We start from the raw sequence: 14989 nt of genomic DNA, 5'->3' as shown, positions 1-14989 counted from the left end.
TTCATAAACTAATAATGGTTGAACCCCATTATTGTATCACTCCTTACTACCTAGATTTGAAAATTATTTAGGCCAATTCATGCCCCAGAAATATAGCACTTATTAGAGTATAAGCCTAAAACAACACAGTCATAAATTTATCCTATCTTCCAATGCCAGATTTATGAGTTCTTTCAGATTTATAAATTTTTGTTCTCTTTTTATTATGGTGGAATTCAACATGTACATATTTGATACATATATATGTATAAATTTCCTTTCTGTCATTTCTCATGAGGCTAATATCACTTTCACAGCTCCACCAGCTCAGAGGATAAGGGAACATATGCTTCTCCATATGTCCAACACAGACTCCTCAATGCATTTATTACTTGGAGCTTGGTGATTGAGGAATGTTTGTAATGTTTTATTTCTCCTCATAGTGAGTCATTCTACTGTACATTTCAAAATCTGTGATAAGTTGAAAGATCCAAGAATTGAGGTACATTTCAACAAACAGCTTCCCATCTGGTAAATGAGGGGTTTTATTTATAACCAGGTATGAAATGACATTCAAATTATTTTCTTTTATTATGTCTGAAGTGCTGAGCAAAAACACTAGCCCCCTCCAATCCAGTCTCCCACTGCAGCCAGTTCAGGAAGCTCCTCTGCCTTAAATTCTTCAACAAGTCTCAAATCCCCAATTGGTTAATAAGAACTTCCATAATCTGGCTTCTGTATCCTTCAAACTCACTGTCAAAGATCCTCCTCACCTTCTACACTCCAGCAAAACTGGATCTTTCAGGTCCTTAAGTGTATCCTTAAATAAGCACTCAACTCCAGCACAGTATAAAGATAGAATATGTTTAAAAACCAAGTAAAAATTAATACACAACTTACCACCAAAAAGAACCCAAAGAGCTTCTAGAAGCACAGGAGTAAGCAGTTGGGGTTTAGGATGGAAATAGGGGTGGCCATTGTGAGGATCTGCTTCAGTTTCCAGTCCAAAGGGTTTGTCCAGTGGGTTCTTCCTTTGGCACCAGATTTGGAACTGCCACAAGATCCAGACTGATCTGAAATACCCGAAGTAATTCAGAACTCATGGATGGCCAGATCTGGCAGACTTGATTCCCCTGGACTGAGAGTGAGATAACTCCCCTCTTTCCAATTCAGTACCCCACCCAAGGCAGGAGTTCTCCTAGCCAACACTGCTCCACTGACTGACCAAAGTGTTTCTGTGTTTTGAATTCTGTTATAGTTTCACATGAGAAGCCTGATTTGATCCAAAGTTGAAGCACAGGCTGAAGGATTCTGTGTATCTTAAGGTTATTAGTGGTCCCAAAGCAAGCCAAGGGGTGGGTGCTTTAAAACTTCTTCATTGTATATCACCACATTATCTTGCTTTTGCTTATACAGCCTTCTGGAAAACACCCCCCACCCCCTTTTTTTTTTCTCTTAAGAGTTTGCCTACCCATTTATGAGGATATCAATCAGCTAACTTTTGTAGAGCCATTAAATATGCTTAGTTCACTGGTAGGATATGTAGGGGTATAAAGCAAGTGAAGTCCTTTGCATGGGTGGTAGCGAAGGGTGGGCCTGTGTGGGCACAAAAGTACAGAGTCAGAAAAGACGATGGCACTTAGTTCTATCCATGACACTTGGGCTCCAGAAAGCACTGCCTACAGCAGTGGTTCTCAAACTTTAACATGCATCAGACTGTCCTGGAGGGCTTATTAATACATGTATTTCTGGAACCCATTCCCAGAATTTCTGATTCAGTAATTTTGAGATAAGGCCCAAGAATCTGCATTTTTTAACAAGTTCCCAGGTGATGCTGATGCTGCTGTTTGGAGCCCAACCTTTGAAAATCCCAAGTCTAGAGTAAGTTGATAACGGGATGGCTCACAGTAAATTTCATCTAGTGATGATAATACTGTCATCTCTCAACAATATCTTAGGCTCTGCTTTTTACTGCTGTGAAGCATATGGTCCTCTCACTGACACCTCTACATTGTTCAGCTGTACCTCTCCTACCCAGTGCCTCCCCAGTCCCACTGTCCTTTTGTCCACAACCAGATTGAGTGTGATCATTTCCTGCCTTTTTTTTTTTTTTTGTAAACTGACTCCCTGTGTTGTGCCCCTTAGCCAATCTAAACTTTGAGATTTTAGAGGGAAAAAATGAACAATGTTATCAATTTTCAATCCCTACTTTACTTACTTGTCTCCTGCTAATTCACTGGTAAATGAAAGTGGTGATGTGGGGGACCTGACTTTGGTTTCCTGTTCAACAGTGATGATAATTTCCCAAGTGGAAGCTTATTTGCCTTGGAATTATTTCTCTTTGATGAAATGATTACCCAAGAAGGCCGCAGTGTGACTGCTAGCAGCAGTTCTGATAATTGCATGTTGATTTAAGACTTTACATATTAAATAACTAGATTATGGTTGACCCTTGACAGAAGCTTTGAATTCCTTTAGTTTTATCAACAATCATAATAAGTGGAAAATTACAAAGTAGCCAAAATATTATTCCTTCCATGAATAATAAAAGGCGGTAATAGCACATAGTAGGGACTATTTATGTATTTGTTGAATGCACAAATGAATACATATATAGTAATGCATGAGTTATTTTTCTTTGCTCCATGCAACAAAAAACAGACATAGTTCCATGAGATACAGGCATGGTTATTTTGTATCGGTTTTAAATTTGGCAGGCTACCAAATGTTAATTTGCTTTTAGCTGGTTGAGATTAAATATAATTCCTTCCCTGAGCAACCCTAAAGTAAGCAAGCATGAAAGCATTTTCAGAGTAATCTGGGAGGAATTGACATTTAAAGGAGTTAGCATTACATTTGTACTTTAAGGCTATTAATTTCATAGATAAATTAACTTCATTACTCCATCTTTATCTTGCATTTTTAAAGGACTTCATCAGCTGGAGGACTGACAGCCGAGGGTCAGTTGAAACTGCTCTTATCTCAGCCATGTTGTAATTGGAGCCTGCTTCTGGAAACCCTACTGCATCACGATGCTCTCTTACTGAGAATCTTGCTGAAGAGCTCAAGTAAGTATCTGTCTTTATAAGAATGTCCTTGAGAAACCCAGTCATTGCTTGAGTTGAAAGGAATTTTCTTTTGTACTCCAGTGTTGGCAGAGGGATGTAAACTAATGCATATATCAATAGTCAGTGGTTTTATGAGTAGGAAAATATTGAATAACTTCATCAACGTATTTGAAAAAATGTTTTTTTCAGGGATTCTGAATGAAGGAAAACAGTATTTTTATATGATACTCTTCTATCACAACGCATTGTATAGAAATGTATCATTATACATTGAAATGCTAAGAAAATCATAGGAAAGTAGTTAGATTTCCAAGTGGAAGTCTGAATTAGATCTAAAAAAAGAGAGCAAGCAAGAGCGAGAGAGAGATTGCATTAGAGCAACACTAGGAATTTCAGTGGATCATAAAGAGTGCTTATGCAACTTTTAAACAAGCAAATGGTGATGTACAGCCATAACGCTTGGAGCATAGAGAAATAATCATGTGAAAATTATGAAAGGAAGTTGAAGAGTAATAGAACATACTTCTCTTAATTAGACTTACTTTTTTTCCCCTGTAAATGCTATTTTAGAAAATGATAAGTAATGTCATGCCCATCTAATATATCCTAGTGCTCTGCCCCTTCTTCTGTTCCCATATACCCCAAGGTGTTTCTCTTTCTATGCTATACCACATGTGAAGGCAGATTAATCTTATCAATCACTAGTTTTACTGTAGATTCCCTGAATCAAAATCTTTTTTTTTTTTTTTTTTTTTTTTGCCTAGTTCCCCATCACTTGCAAAACCAAATCCAGGTCATTCAGCCATTCAAATATGACCCCAAACAATTTTTCTAATCTTTTATCCCACTATTCCCTTGCACTACCCTCTCTCCCCCCAATCTGGCCATTATTCTCAAAGCCTCCATGCCCATGGCACCTCCATACCGTGGCTGATCAGTTCCCCCCCTACTTGAAAGACCTCTCTGTATACAATGCAGCTCTATCAGTTTTCAAGGACCAGTTGATGTTCCAGTTGTTGAATGCTCTAGCTCACACTGACCTCTTCCTACCCTGAAACCACACAGTGTCTGTTATCTTGGCTACTTATTAGCACTTAGTTTACACTGCCTTAAATTATTATACTTGTGTATAAATGAGGCAAATGTCACCAGGCTATAGTAGGCTGTAGGTATAAAGACGAGGTTCATAGCATTCTACTGTCCAAATTCTTTGGTTTCTTATATCTACCCATGACCAATTGCCCATATTCTTTCCTGTCATCCACCTAGAGGTTTGATTCCCAAAAGTCGCTAAGGGGAGATGTCTCACTGTTGAGTGCCTTGTGAGAGTATTGCTTCTCTCCTCGTGCTCTCAAAACTGTGCAAATATATGGTGTCACAGGTCACAACAGAACATTCAGGCCTCAGAGTGCTGTAGCCACACTGTTGTGAGCAGAATTGCAGAGATTGCCCCACTCCCAAACCCTGTATCTGACTTCATTTCTTCATCCCCAAACAAAACTGATGAGGCTTCAAATTTCACAAAATTTGCCTGAAAGCAATCCCTTTACCTTCAGGCTGTAACGCCATGCTCCTAAGGGGAAAACTGGCCCTAACGGAAGTACTTCCTCATATAATCAACTTTCAGTGTAAACTTACTAAATACTGTGCTAAACACTTTATATTTATCATCTTGTTTGATTCTTATTGTAACCTTATGAAGTATATGCTATAGTTATCCTCATGGTACAAATAAGAACATTGGAGTTTAACAGAAAATTACGTGCCCAGACACACACAACTGATAAATGGTGGGTAGACCTGAATTCTGAACCCAGCCAGAGCTTTCTGTCTCCTGTACTTCCTATAAAAATACTCGTGCAAATTAAATCTTGCAGTGGAGTAGTGGTGTAGGGTTGAACTGTTTTCTGTCCACCCTCAGGTTGGATGAATCAGGACACCCTGATGCACATGCAACTAACTTGGTCTTTCCAGCTAGGTAGTGAGGACGGTGTTGTAAATTTGTATATTCCTCCTCAAGCTAGCACAGTGCTTTTAAAATTAAAAAGTTTGCTAAATAGTGATGGGCCAATCCGTGATCGGTTAGGATATAACATATGCAGTGTTCTTTAAACTTTATAGTTTCCAGATTAGGTGGCTACATGACATGGATAGAATCTGACAATGCTGGTAAAGTTCTTCCAATATAATCATTAAAACTTAACAGGCCTGGTCCCAAAGTGGTCTCCTATTGGTAGAGTTATATAGAACAGCTTGGAAAATCAATTGAGATCAAACCTTTTGACTATACCAATAGAGTCACTAAGCACAGGAAGGACAATTGTAGTTATGAATATTTAACCATGTCTTCTTGTGAATGAATCCCACGTCTACTTAAAAATGTTACATCAACCTTCTGATACATATAATATTTTGTTGTTTTTGAGAATCTTAACAGTTACCAAGGGTACCATATTGTATTGCTCTCAGTTGTAGTTCTTGTGGAGTGAAGAAGTATAATTTACCTGCTCAAATACCCATCATCTTTTACAAAGGCTGTCAAGTGTTTGTCTTGTATTGAATTTTGCTAGCTACTTCAATTACTGTAGGATGAACTGACAGAGTGTATTAATCAATTGATTGACCAATCTATTAGCCTTCAGTAGCATTGTTGTCACTTTAAGTTAAAAACAATATACTCATGTAATTTTATTAACTACTCAAAGATGAAAATTATTATGTGCATAAAATTAATTTGTAATTTTTTTCATAGAGATTTTCTTTTGGTTCCATTAAAAGTCTCAGTATTTCTACAGACCATTAAATAATTTAGAAATTTGATCATGTTTTTAGGGAAGCAAAATTTTGGAATAAATTATACTCAACTGGATATTTCAAGCAACATAATTATCAGCTTTTTATAGGAGAGTTTTTCTTTATAAATAATGTCTTTTTTGGTCTAATTAATAAAATGATGAATTATGAGACATTACTTTGGGTTATTGGCTTTAAAATACAGGGCAACTGTTTTTTGGTTAATTGCCTAGCTCAGGCCACATGGCCTTACTGGTTTCTTACCTGTGGCATCAAAGGAATGGATATTTGGCAATTTACTAACTGTTAGTGGGTGGCCTTTTCCTTCTAGTGACATTTGAATGAAGTGTGACTAACATTCTTTCCTTTGCCCTTTGCTCCAAGAATGATTCCCAGTGAAATTTCTTGGCTTCTGGTAATATTCAGCTGTAATGTAACAACAACAATGAACTACCAAATACGTAATGTTTAACATGTTCCAGACATGATTTCTAAGTGCTTTAAATCTTTTCACCCAGTGAATCCTCATAAGATCTTTGTGTGATAGGTATGGTCATCATCTCCATTTTACAAATGAGGAAACTGAGATACAGAGAAATTAAGTAACTTGTGCAAGATCATGTGCCTTTAAGGGGCAAAGCAGGATTTGATCCCACTCAGCTGGCTTCCAGAAGCTGTGCTTACACCCACACACTACAAAGTGTCCAGGCAGAACCACAGAATGTTAACCAAATTGCAGGGTTATATTTGTGGAAGCTACCAGAAACCTCTATAGTGTATTATTTTGTACTACTTTTCAACCTTGTGACAAAGTGCCTAAAGCCAATCAAAAAAAAAAAACCAAAAACACGGATTTAGAGATATTCTAGCTCAAGGGCTGTAAGCAGTGAAAGCTACAGTTGACTTGATATGAATGAATCAATTCAAATTATCTTATCTCATAGTTGATATTTTCCTGAATTTTGGGGTAATGCCAGGCATATTATAGCAGAAACTTGATATTTTGTTGAGTGTGTGGTTTATGGATGTGTGTGTATGTGTGATTGGTTTCATCCTTTTAATACGACCCAAGTATCATTTTGTGACTATCTTGAAGGAGCTGGCCTAAGGTAAATCCCCTCCCTCTTGCTATCCTTAGCACCTAGCATCGAAGTCACAGGCTGCTCATGCTAGTGACAACATCTGCACTACAGGACTCTGATTCATTAAATCTTATGTTTCTTCTCCGGTTTTGTGCCCTGTTCTTACCAGGAACAATAAAAACGTATTTGTATATTTTTGCCTTAGTTCTTTCCAACCAAGTATCACATCTAAGAATGATGATATGACTAACCTAGACATGTCAGTGGACTCCACAGAATTATTACAATTCCAGAAACAGTTATCATCTAGAATATTTTGAGTCCCCATGCAAGTGGCATGGTGGTGGTGCTTATGGTCATTGAGTAGAGCAAGGCTGACAAATCACCTGGGGTTCTTGTAAAAATTACAGATTCCGATTCAGTAGGTCTGGGATGGGGCCTGAGATTTTGCATTTCTAATAAGCTCCTGGGTGATCGTGTTTCTAATGCTGCTGATCCAGAGGCCACTTTTTTTTTTAATTAAATTCGGTTTTATTGAAATATATTCACATACCATACAATCATCCATGGTGTACAGTCAGCTGTTTCCAGTACCGTCATATAGTTATCCATTCATCACCCCAATCTATTTTTGAACATTTTCCTTGCACCAGAAAGAATCACAATAAGAATAAAAAATTAAAGTAAAAAAGAACACCCAAATCATCCCCCCAATCCTGCCCTATTTTTCATTTAGGTTTTGTCCCCATTTTTCTACTCATCCATCCATACACTAGATAAAGAAAGTGTGATTCACAGGGTTTTCACAATCACATTATAATCTTCATTGTTATAATCTTCCCTTATAATCTTCATTGTTATACAATCATCTCCAGGAGTCCAGATTACTGTGTTGGGGTTTGATAGTTTCTAGCTATTCCAATACATTAAAACCTAAGAGGTGTTATCTATATAGTGCATAAGAATGTCCACCAGTGACCTCTAGACTCCATTTGAAATCTCTCAGCCACTGAAATTTTATTTTGTTTCATTTTGCATTCCCCTTTTGGTCAAGAAGGTATTCTCAATCCCACGATGCTGGGTCCAGATTCATCCAGGAGTCATATCCTGCGTTGCCAGGGAGATTCACACCCCTGGGAGTCAGGTCCCACATAGGGGGAGGGCAGTGAGTTCACCTGCCGAGTGGGCTCAGTTAGAGAGGGCCACATGTGAGCAACAAAGAGGTACTCATGGGGAGACTGTTAGGCACAATTATATGCAAGTTTAGCCTCTCCTTTGCAGTAACGAGCTTCATAAGGGCAAGTCCCATGATAGAGAGCTTGGCACGTCAAACCACCAGCCCTCTCTTGTTTGTGACAACATAAGCATTGGTCCAGGTGAGGAAGTCCAACACTTCCGCATTTTTCCCCAGCTCCTCAGGGGGGCCCTGCAAATATATTTTTATTCTCTGCCCAAACTACTTTGGGATGTGTCACTATTTCACTCTAACCTGTACTAACCTACCATATCTCACTTCCTGTTCAAAGTTCCATGTAACTGTGGTGTTTGAATAAACTGACTGTAGAGTTATACTGCTTGGAAAATATAGATCCTGCACCAAATAAACATCTCTTCCCTTGGTCTCACATGGAAGTTGAAGTTTTAAAACACTGTCAGTTTTGACCTTTACCCTTTGGTCCAGTTTGCCCTAGTCTTAACCAGATCTGCTTCATTCATATCACTAATTGAAGTCTGGGCTGTTTTTCAGCTTTTTTTTTTTTTTGGTTAACAGTTGCTGTATGTGCTACAACTGACATTCATATCTGCTGAGCTCTAGCAGAGGCCACTTTTTGAGTAGCTATGATGTAGAACAGGGTGGTGGTTATATTAGAATGCAAAAGAATTTGAATATGTGGCCTATCCTCATAAAGTATTATGGGCTTATAAAGAGAGATAATTTACTTAAGATTATTTAAAAACCATTTTATCAGGAAGTTCACAGCATGTCAGCAAGATGATCCTATTAAAATACTGATCTGATTAAAAACCACTGGTCCTGGCTGCCCACTGCTACTAAGGTAAGGACTCTAATTCTGAGACACCAGCATTGCCCTGCATGCTCTGGCTATGGCCAGTTGGTGCAACTCATCTTGCCCTGCTCTTCTCCAGCTTGGCAAGTGCCAACAGAGGGTCACATACTCTAATCTGGTTTGCATGTTATATTTGTATATTTATAACAGCCATGTCTCTGCAGGAGTATCTTGAGGAAAGGGATAGATTACTCCAACACCAATGACCTTTCAATTTTCTCAGATGCCAAGTTCCATCCTGCTTCAAGGCCTTTAAAATATATTTTCTGCCTAGACCCTTCTTCCCTTCCATTTGCCTAGCAACTCTTGAATTATCTTTCAGCTTAAATATTACTCCCCAGGAAGTTATCTCTGATCCCCCTTGGCTGGCTAAAGTCCCACTGTACTTCCTTTTGTATCTTTGTCACAATTTTAAGTGAAATCTTAATTGACTTAATTATGTATTTAATGTCTGTCTCAGCCACTGCAAGTTACAGGAGGGCAGGGACAGCTCACCATTGTATCCCCAGCACCTACCCTGGTTCAAGACACTTCAGAGTAGTGTTAAAAAGTATTTGTTGAATGAATGAATGAATGGAGCCTGATTATATTTCCATGGCAATGATTCTTCTGTTTCATTCATTAGCTTTGTGTCTGCTCTAAGCTTTAGTTTCTTTGTTTCTAAATGAGGTACTAATATTCATCTTGTTTTATTTTGAGGTTTAAAAGAGTAAATGAACATAAAGTACCTAGTACATTGCTTGGCACTTAGTAGTTACTTCCTTTGTTAGATTCTTTCCTTTTTTTAATTTGGAATGCCTGGAAAAATATGCCTGATGCATTTTTCTTCTCTGATTACTCCTGTTCCCTCTAAGCAATGGTCTTTCTGTCTGCCTCTCAGTAACTCTCCCCTCTAAGTACAGATTTAACTTAAGGGTCATGTCTCCTAAATGATGGGGTTTCCCCTTTGATGCTCTTATGCCTGGAAAGTATGCAGCCTTCATGCATGTGAAGATGAGAACTGACTGAGCTATTGTGGATTGATTCATGTCCTCCACAGACATGTTCCAGTCCTAACCCTTGTCTTATGGATGTGAACCCATTTGTAAATAGGATCTTTGAAGATGTTATTAGTTAAGATGAGGCCAAATTGAATAAGGATGGGCTTTAATCCAATATGACTGGAGTCCATATAAGCAGAGGGAATTTGGACACAGTGGGTAGGAGAAGGAGACAAGGAGACATATGGCCATGTGACAGAAGTAGAGATTGGGTTATGCTAGCAAGCCACCCCCAGAACACCACAGTCTTCAAAGAAAGCATGATCTTGCTGATACCTTTAATTTGGACATCTAGCATCCAAAACCGTGAGAAAATAAATTCCTGTTGTTGAGGATGATCGTTCTGTGGTATTTGTCACCACAGCCCCAGCAAACTAAGACAGGGGTCAAATAAATGCTCTCAGATTCTCTATTATAAGGCTCCTTGAGATCATATGCATGCAGCTTGGGAGACTGGCAGTATGAATTTTAGTATGATGCTTCACCTACCCAGAATCAAATCTAATCTGGCTTGATAGTGGCTGAAATATTTTATATACTTTATCTTTGTGGCATGTAGAAAATATCTAAATGACTATGGGAGCATGTGTCTTCATTAGTAGTTAATGTACTTCTAGAGTTAGCATGTAAAATGATTGGGCATTACAAGTCAGACTATTAACTTTAATTTATGTAGCATCTTTTCCCCAAGCAACTCAAAGTGATTTAACATATTATCTCATTTATAGCTCTTTGATTACTAGAACCATTTTACAAATGAGGAAACTCAGACAGAGAAATTGAGTAATTGTCTACTTGATGTTTTAAGTGGTGCTTGTTAGAAGACAGAAAAATCATTATTTTCTGAAAGTATATTGTTAAATGAATTCTAAAATGAGAACATGAGACTTTGGAGAGATGGTTCTTAGAAATAAGAAATAATATTTTCCTGAATTAGTGCCTGAAAATGTTCAGTTACTTCATTTTATATATATGTAAGTTACTCATTCAACATGGTGAACATGACATGCCAAATTTTCTTCGGAAAGCTTATATTCTGGAGGGTTGATTGCTAGGGGGAGGGAGGGATGACAGACCTTAGACACGTAAATAGTATAAAAATTAAATAAGTTCAGCTATTAATAAGACTGTGAAGTATTTTTATAAAGCAGGATGACTGATAGAGATCGACACATTGTGTGGTAAGGGAATTTAAGGGAAGGCCACTCTAAAAAGCTGACACCTACTTTTACTTATAAGCGATTGGGAAGTAGATGGAAGATGCCCTTATGTAATATTATACATTTGGACCATATGTATACTTTCTTCCAGTATTTTAGAACAGGGGCCAGCAACTCTTCCTATTGAGGGCCAGAGAGTAAATATTTTAGTCTTTGAGACCACACGGTCTCTGTCACAACTACTGAACTCTGCCATTGTAATGTGAAAGCAGCCACAGATGATACATAAATGAATGAGCATGGCTGTGTTCCAGTGAAACTTGATTTATGGATGCTGAAATTTGAATTTCATAAAATTTTCACGTGTACAAAATATAATCTACATCCGATTTTTCAACCATTTAAAAGTGTAAAACCATTCTTAGCTTGGGGGCTATACAAAAATGGGCAGCAAGCTGGATTTGCTCAATGGGCTATAGTTTGTTGATCCCTGTTCTAGAATATTGTGCAGCACCCAGACTCTGACAGTGCCTTTATCACGTCTCTGCAGTGTGGTCACTTGCAGAGAAGACCTGCACATAGATCTAGTGAGGCACTTTTATCTATGGCGTGGAATCATATGGTAGTGCCAGACATTCTCACTGGCAGATAGGTTTGGCATCTGTCTACAGAAGGAATTTCCCTTTGAAATAGCTTTAACACAGTTCCACATTATATGGGCATCTAGGGACTTTGTATTTAATGGAGAGCATGGCTGGAGCTTAAAACTTCTGTCTTACCAGCTAGAGCTGCCAGCTACAGAATTGGGTGCAATTAGGCCACCTTTGCTTGGTGGTCATAAGACCATGTCTTCAGTCTCCTTGTCTTTTCCTGGTACATACTTTCTAAAGGGATATTGCCCATTTGAGAGTCAACACAGAGAAAAGCAACCATGACATTAAATAGAAACCATTACATACAGTACTTTGCTTAAATAATCTGGATATGTCTAACTTGGAGAAGAAAAGACTAGAGGAGGCAGTAGAGTTATCTTCAAATATTTTAACTCTTCATGTTAAAAAAAAAAAAATCAACATGCAATCCTGCAAGGAAGAGCCCTAGGAGTAAGTTAGAAGGAGATGGATTTGGGCTGTCAGTCAGTTTTATGTCAGTAAACCTGAATATAACTGAGGAAGTTATTCACAACTCTATGCTTCTTTTCCTTGCCCACTAAAGAGACTGGCCTAGATTTCTGTAGTCTTTTCTGATAATAGTGTTCTATATATATTTTAAATGCCCAACAGTTTGATAACTTGAGTTATCCTGCAGAAGGGTGGGCTGTTTTGTGAGGAAGTGAGTGTCCTGCCACTGTAAGTGTTCAAAAAGAAGCTTAATCACCATTGTCTCAGATGCTAGAGGACTTTTCATTCATTCACTCTCAACAGATATTTCTTGAAAAATACATATTTATCCACCGAATATATTTATTGACCTCCCTGCAAGTTCTCTGCCAGCCATATGTTCTCATTATTTTTCTTAACCAGGTATAACTTGGTATGAATCTTTGACTTTAGGAGTCAGAGTTTTAGAGAACAGTTATTGTATTGCTTTGTTATTCTTGCTGGTTCCTACTGTTATGGCAAATCCCTCTTTGCTCCACAAATGATTCAGTAGAATTAAAATTAAACCCAACTTTGGTTAGCAGGCATTTCTCTTCCAATTGAAAATCTCCTAATGCAGAATAGCCTTCGTGCTTCTTGCTTCCTTTTCCATTGGAACTGTTTGCTTTCATTTGCAAACCTACAGGGCTTGAAGTTAATTTAAGAGTCTATTTGCAAACATTAGAGCCATGATTCCTAAATTTGGTTTTATAGACTATTTGTCCTGCTAGATGCAATGCTAGGAGAGAGTTCCATGGTCAAAAATGTTTAGAAAACACTATATATTAAACTCCTTTCTTGAAGAGTCTTAAATAATGAAAGGCTCCAAGAAATTTTTCAGAAAACAAGTGTTTAATGTTGTTGAAGCCAGCATTTGCAGACATATGTGTTACCCATTAATATCTCCTGAAACACACTGGAAATCTTGCATTATAAAAACCTACTGCTCCTATGGAAGAACCCTAGTAGATATAGATTTATATTAGCCAAAACTGTTCCAAAGAGCTTTGTACTATCTACACCTGTAACTATATAGATAATAGAAAATAATTTTTAAAAGTAGAAAATTACCTGTGTATGCCATGTACAGATTATCGGTTTTCAAGGAATTGAAACTAATTGCCCAAACTATAAATCTCTACTCCTTTGAATGTAGCTATTTTCCTGATGATTCACAAAGTACTTTTCTCCTTTATTCATTAAATGTCAGCCTTTTTAAGATTTGGTTTCTTCATTTGTTAAAAAAAAATGGAAATAAGATACACCTCGCAGAGTTTCTGTGAGGATCAAGATAAATGAGATTATGCATGAAAAACACTTAGCAAAGTATTTGGACCATTGTGGATATTCAAGAAATATTTGCTCCCATTTCACCATTATCATATCCCTGTTTTAGGAACTGTGGGTATTCAAAAGACGTAGAAATCTGATATTTAGTAATCATTTGGGTACTGAGGAAAACATCGCAAAATAAGTTGTCAGTGCTAACCTTTAATTTATATATAAACATTTTAGAACAGAAAACAAGAAAATAATTCCTAAGAAAAAATGAAAAAAGATCCATGAAAAGAATGTATTTTTCTGTTTTCATAGTTTTAAGGTTCATTTCATGAGACTTCTTTTCAAATTTTCAAAATTTCCCAAAATAAGAATGGTTTGAGGAAAAAAATTTATTGTCATTGTATTAGTAATCGAAAGCTTGTAAGTAAATGCCAGGTTACATTGAAGCCAAAAGAGTGTGTCCATAAGAAAGTTAAGAGATAAGAGGTTTTCGAAGGAATGGGCAAAAAAGAAGGAATACAGTGAATATGAGGAGGATGAAGCTTGAAAAAAAATCTTTGAATGTGATGTCTAGGAAGTAAAGTATCATTCCAAGAAAACCCAAACAAACCCAGTTTCTAAATGGACAAAAAAAAAAAAACAGAAAGTACTCCAGAGATCTATTTCCTTCCTTTCTTCCTTCCTTCTTTCATATTAAAACACTAGTTAAATATATGAACCTAGAAAACTTTATGCTTATGTGAAACAACTAGACACAAAAGGACAAATATTGTATGACTCCATTTATATGAAATATCTTGAATAAACAAATTCACAGTGACAGAGAGTAGATTAGAGGTTATCAGAGGCTGGGGGAGTGGGGAATGAGTTATTTTTTAATGGGTACACAGAGTTTCTGTTAGAGATGATGGAAAAGTTGTGACGGATGGTGGTGATGGTAGCACATTTTTGTGAATGTATTTAATACCACTGAATGGTACACTTAAAAATGGTTAAAACGGCAAATTTTATGTTATGTGTATGGTACTCCAAAGTAAAAAAGGATACCCACTCAACATGTGGCACTGTTCCAGATGCTGTTGGAAGATAGCTGAAGACAAGGTACGTGTTCATAGAAAATCAAATAATAAAACAGTACTGGAGATAGAATGAGATAATGTATGTGAAAGTGTAGAATGCTACAAGATTTTAAGGTATTTTTTCCATAAGGCAATATATTAACACATGCCAAATGCCTGGTATGTGTAGAGTGCTTTGCATTCAGAAATTATTGTCAATAAAATGTCAAAGTAGACTTTGAGAAATTTGGGATTATAGTTTGTTGCAAACAACACAGGCAAATTCTCACTACCTCTGTGACCTTGGGACTATTTAATTT

General features: G+C 37.3%; 1 protein-coding gene across 8 annotated transcripts in view; it reads left to right on the top strand.

The window, feature by feature from the left end:
* The window catches only part of KIAA0825 (KIAA0825 ortholog), a 437461-nt gene that overhangs the window by 158342 nt on the left and 264130 nt on the right, over positions 1-14989 (top strand). For all 8 annotated transcript variants that reach the window (XM_037801406.1, XM_037801405.1, XM_037801404.1 and 5 more), the window contains one exon: positions 2908-3047. In XM_037801406.1, coding sequence (XP_037657334.1) covers positions 2908-3047 — 140 coding nt within the window. The remainder of the gene's footprint in view (positions 1-2907; positions 3048-14989) is intronic.

The sequence above is a fragment of the Choloepus didactylus genome, chromosome 13 (assembly GCF_015220235.1).
Source record: "Choloepus didactylus isolate mChoDid1 chromosome 13, mChoDid1.pri, whole genome shotgun sequence".
NCBI classification, from domain to species: domain Eukaryota; kingdom Metazoa; phylum Chordata; class Mammalia; order Pilosa; family Megalonychidae; genus Choloepus; species Choloepus didactylus.
This window is presented reverse-complemented; position numbering and strand designations above follow the sequence as displayed.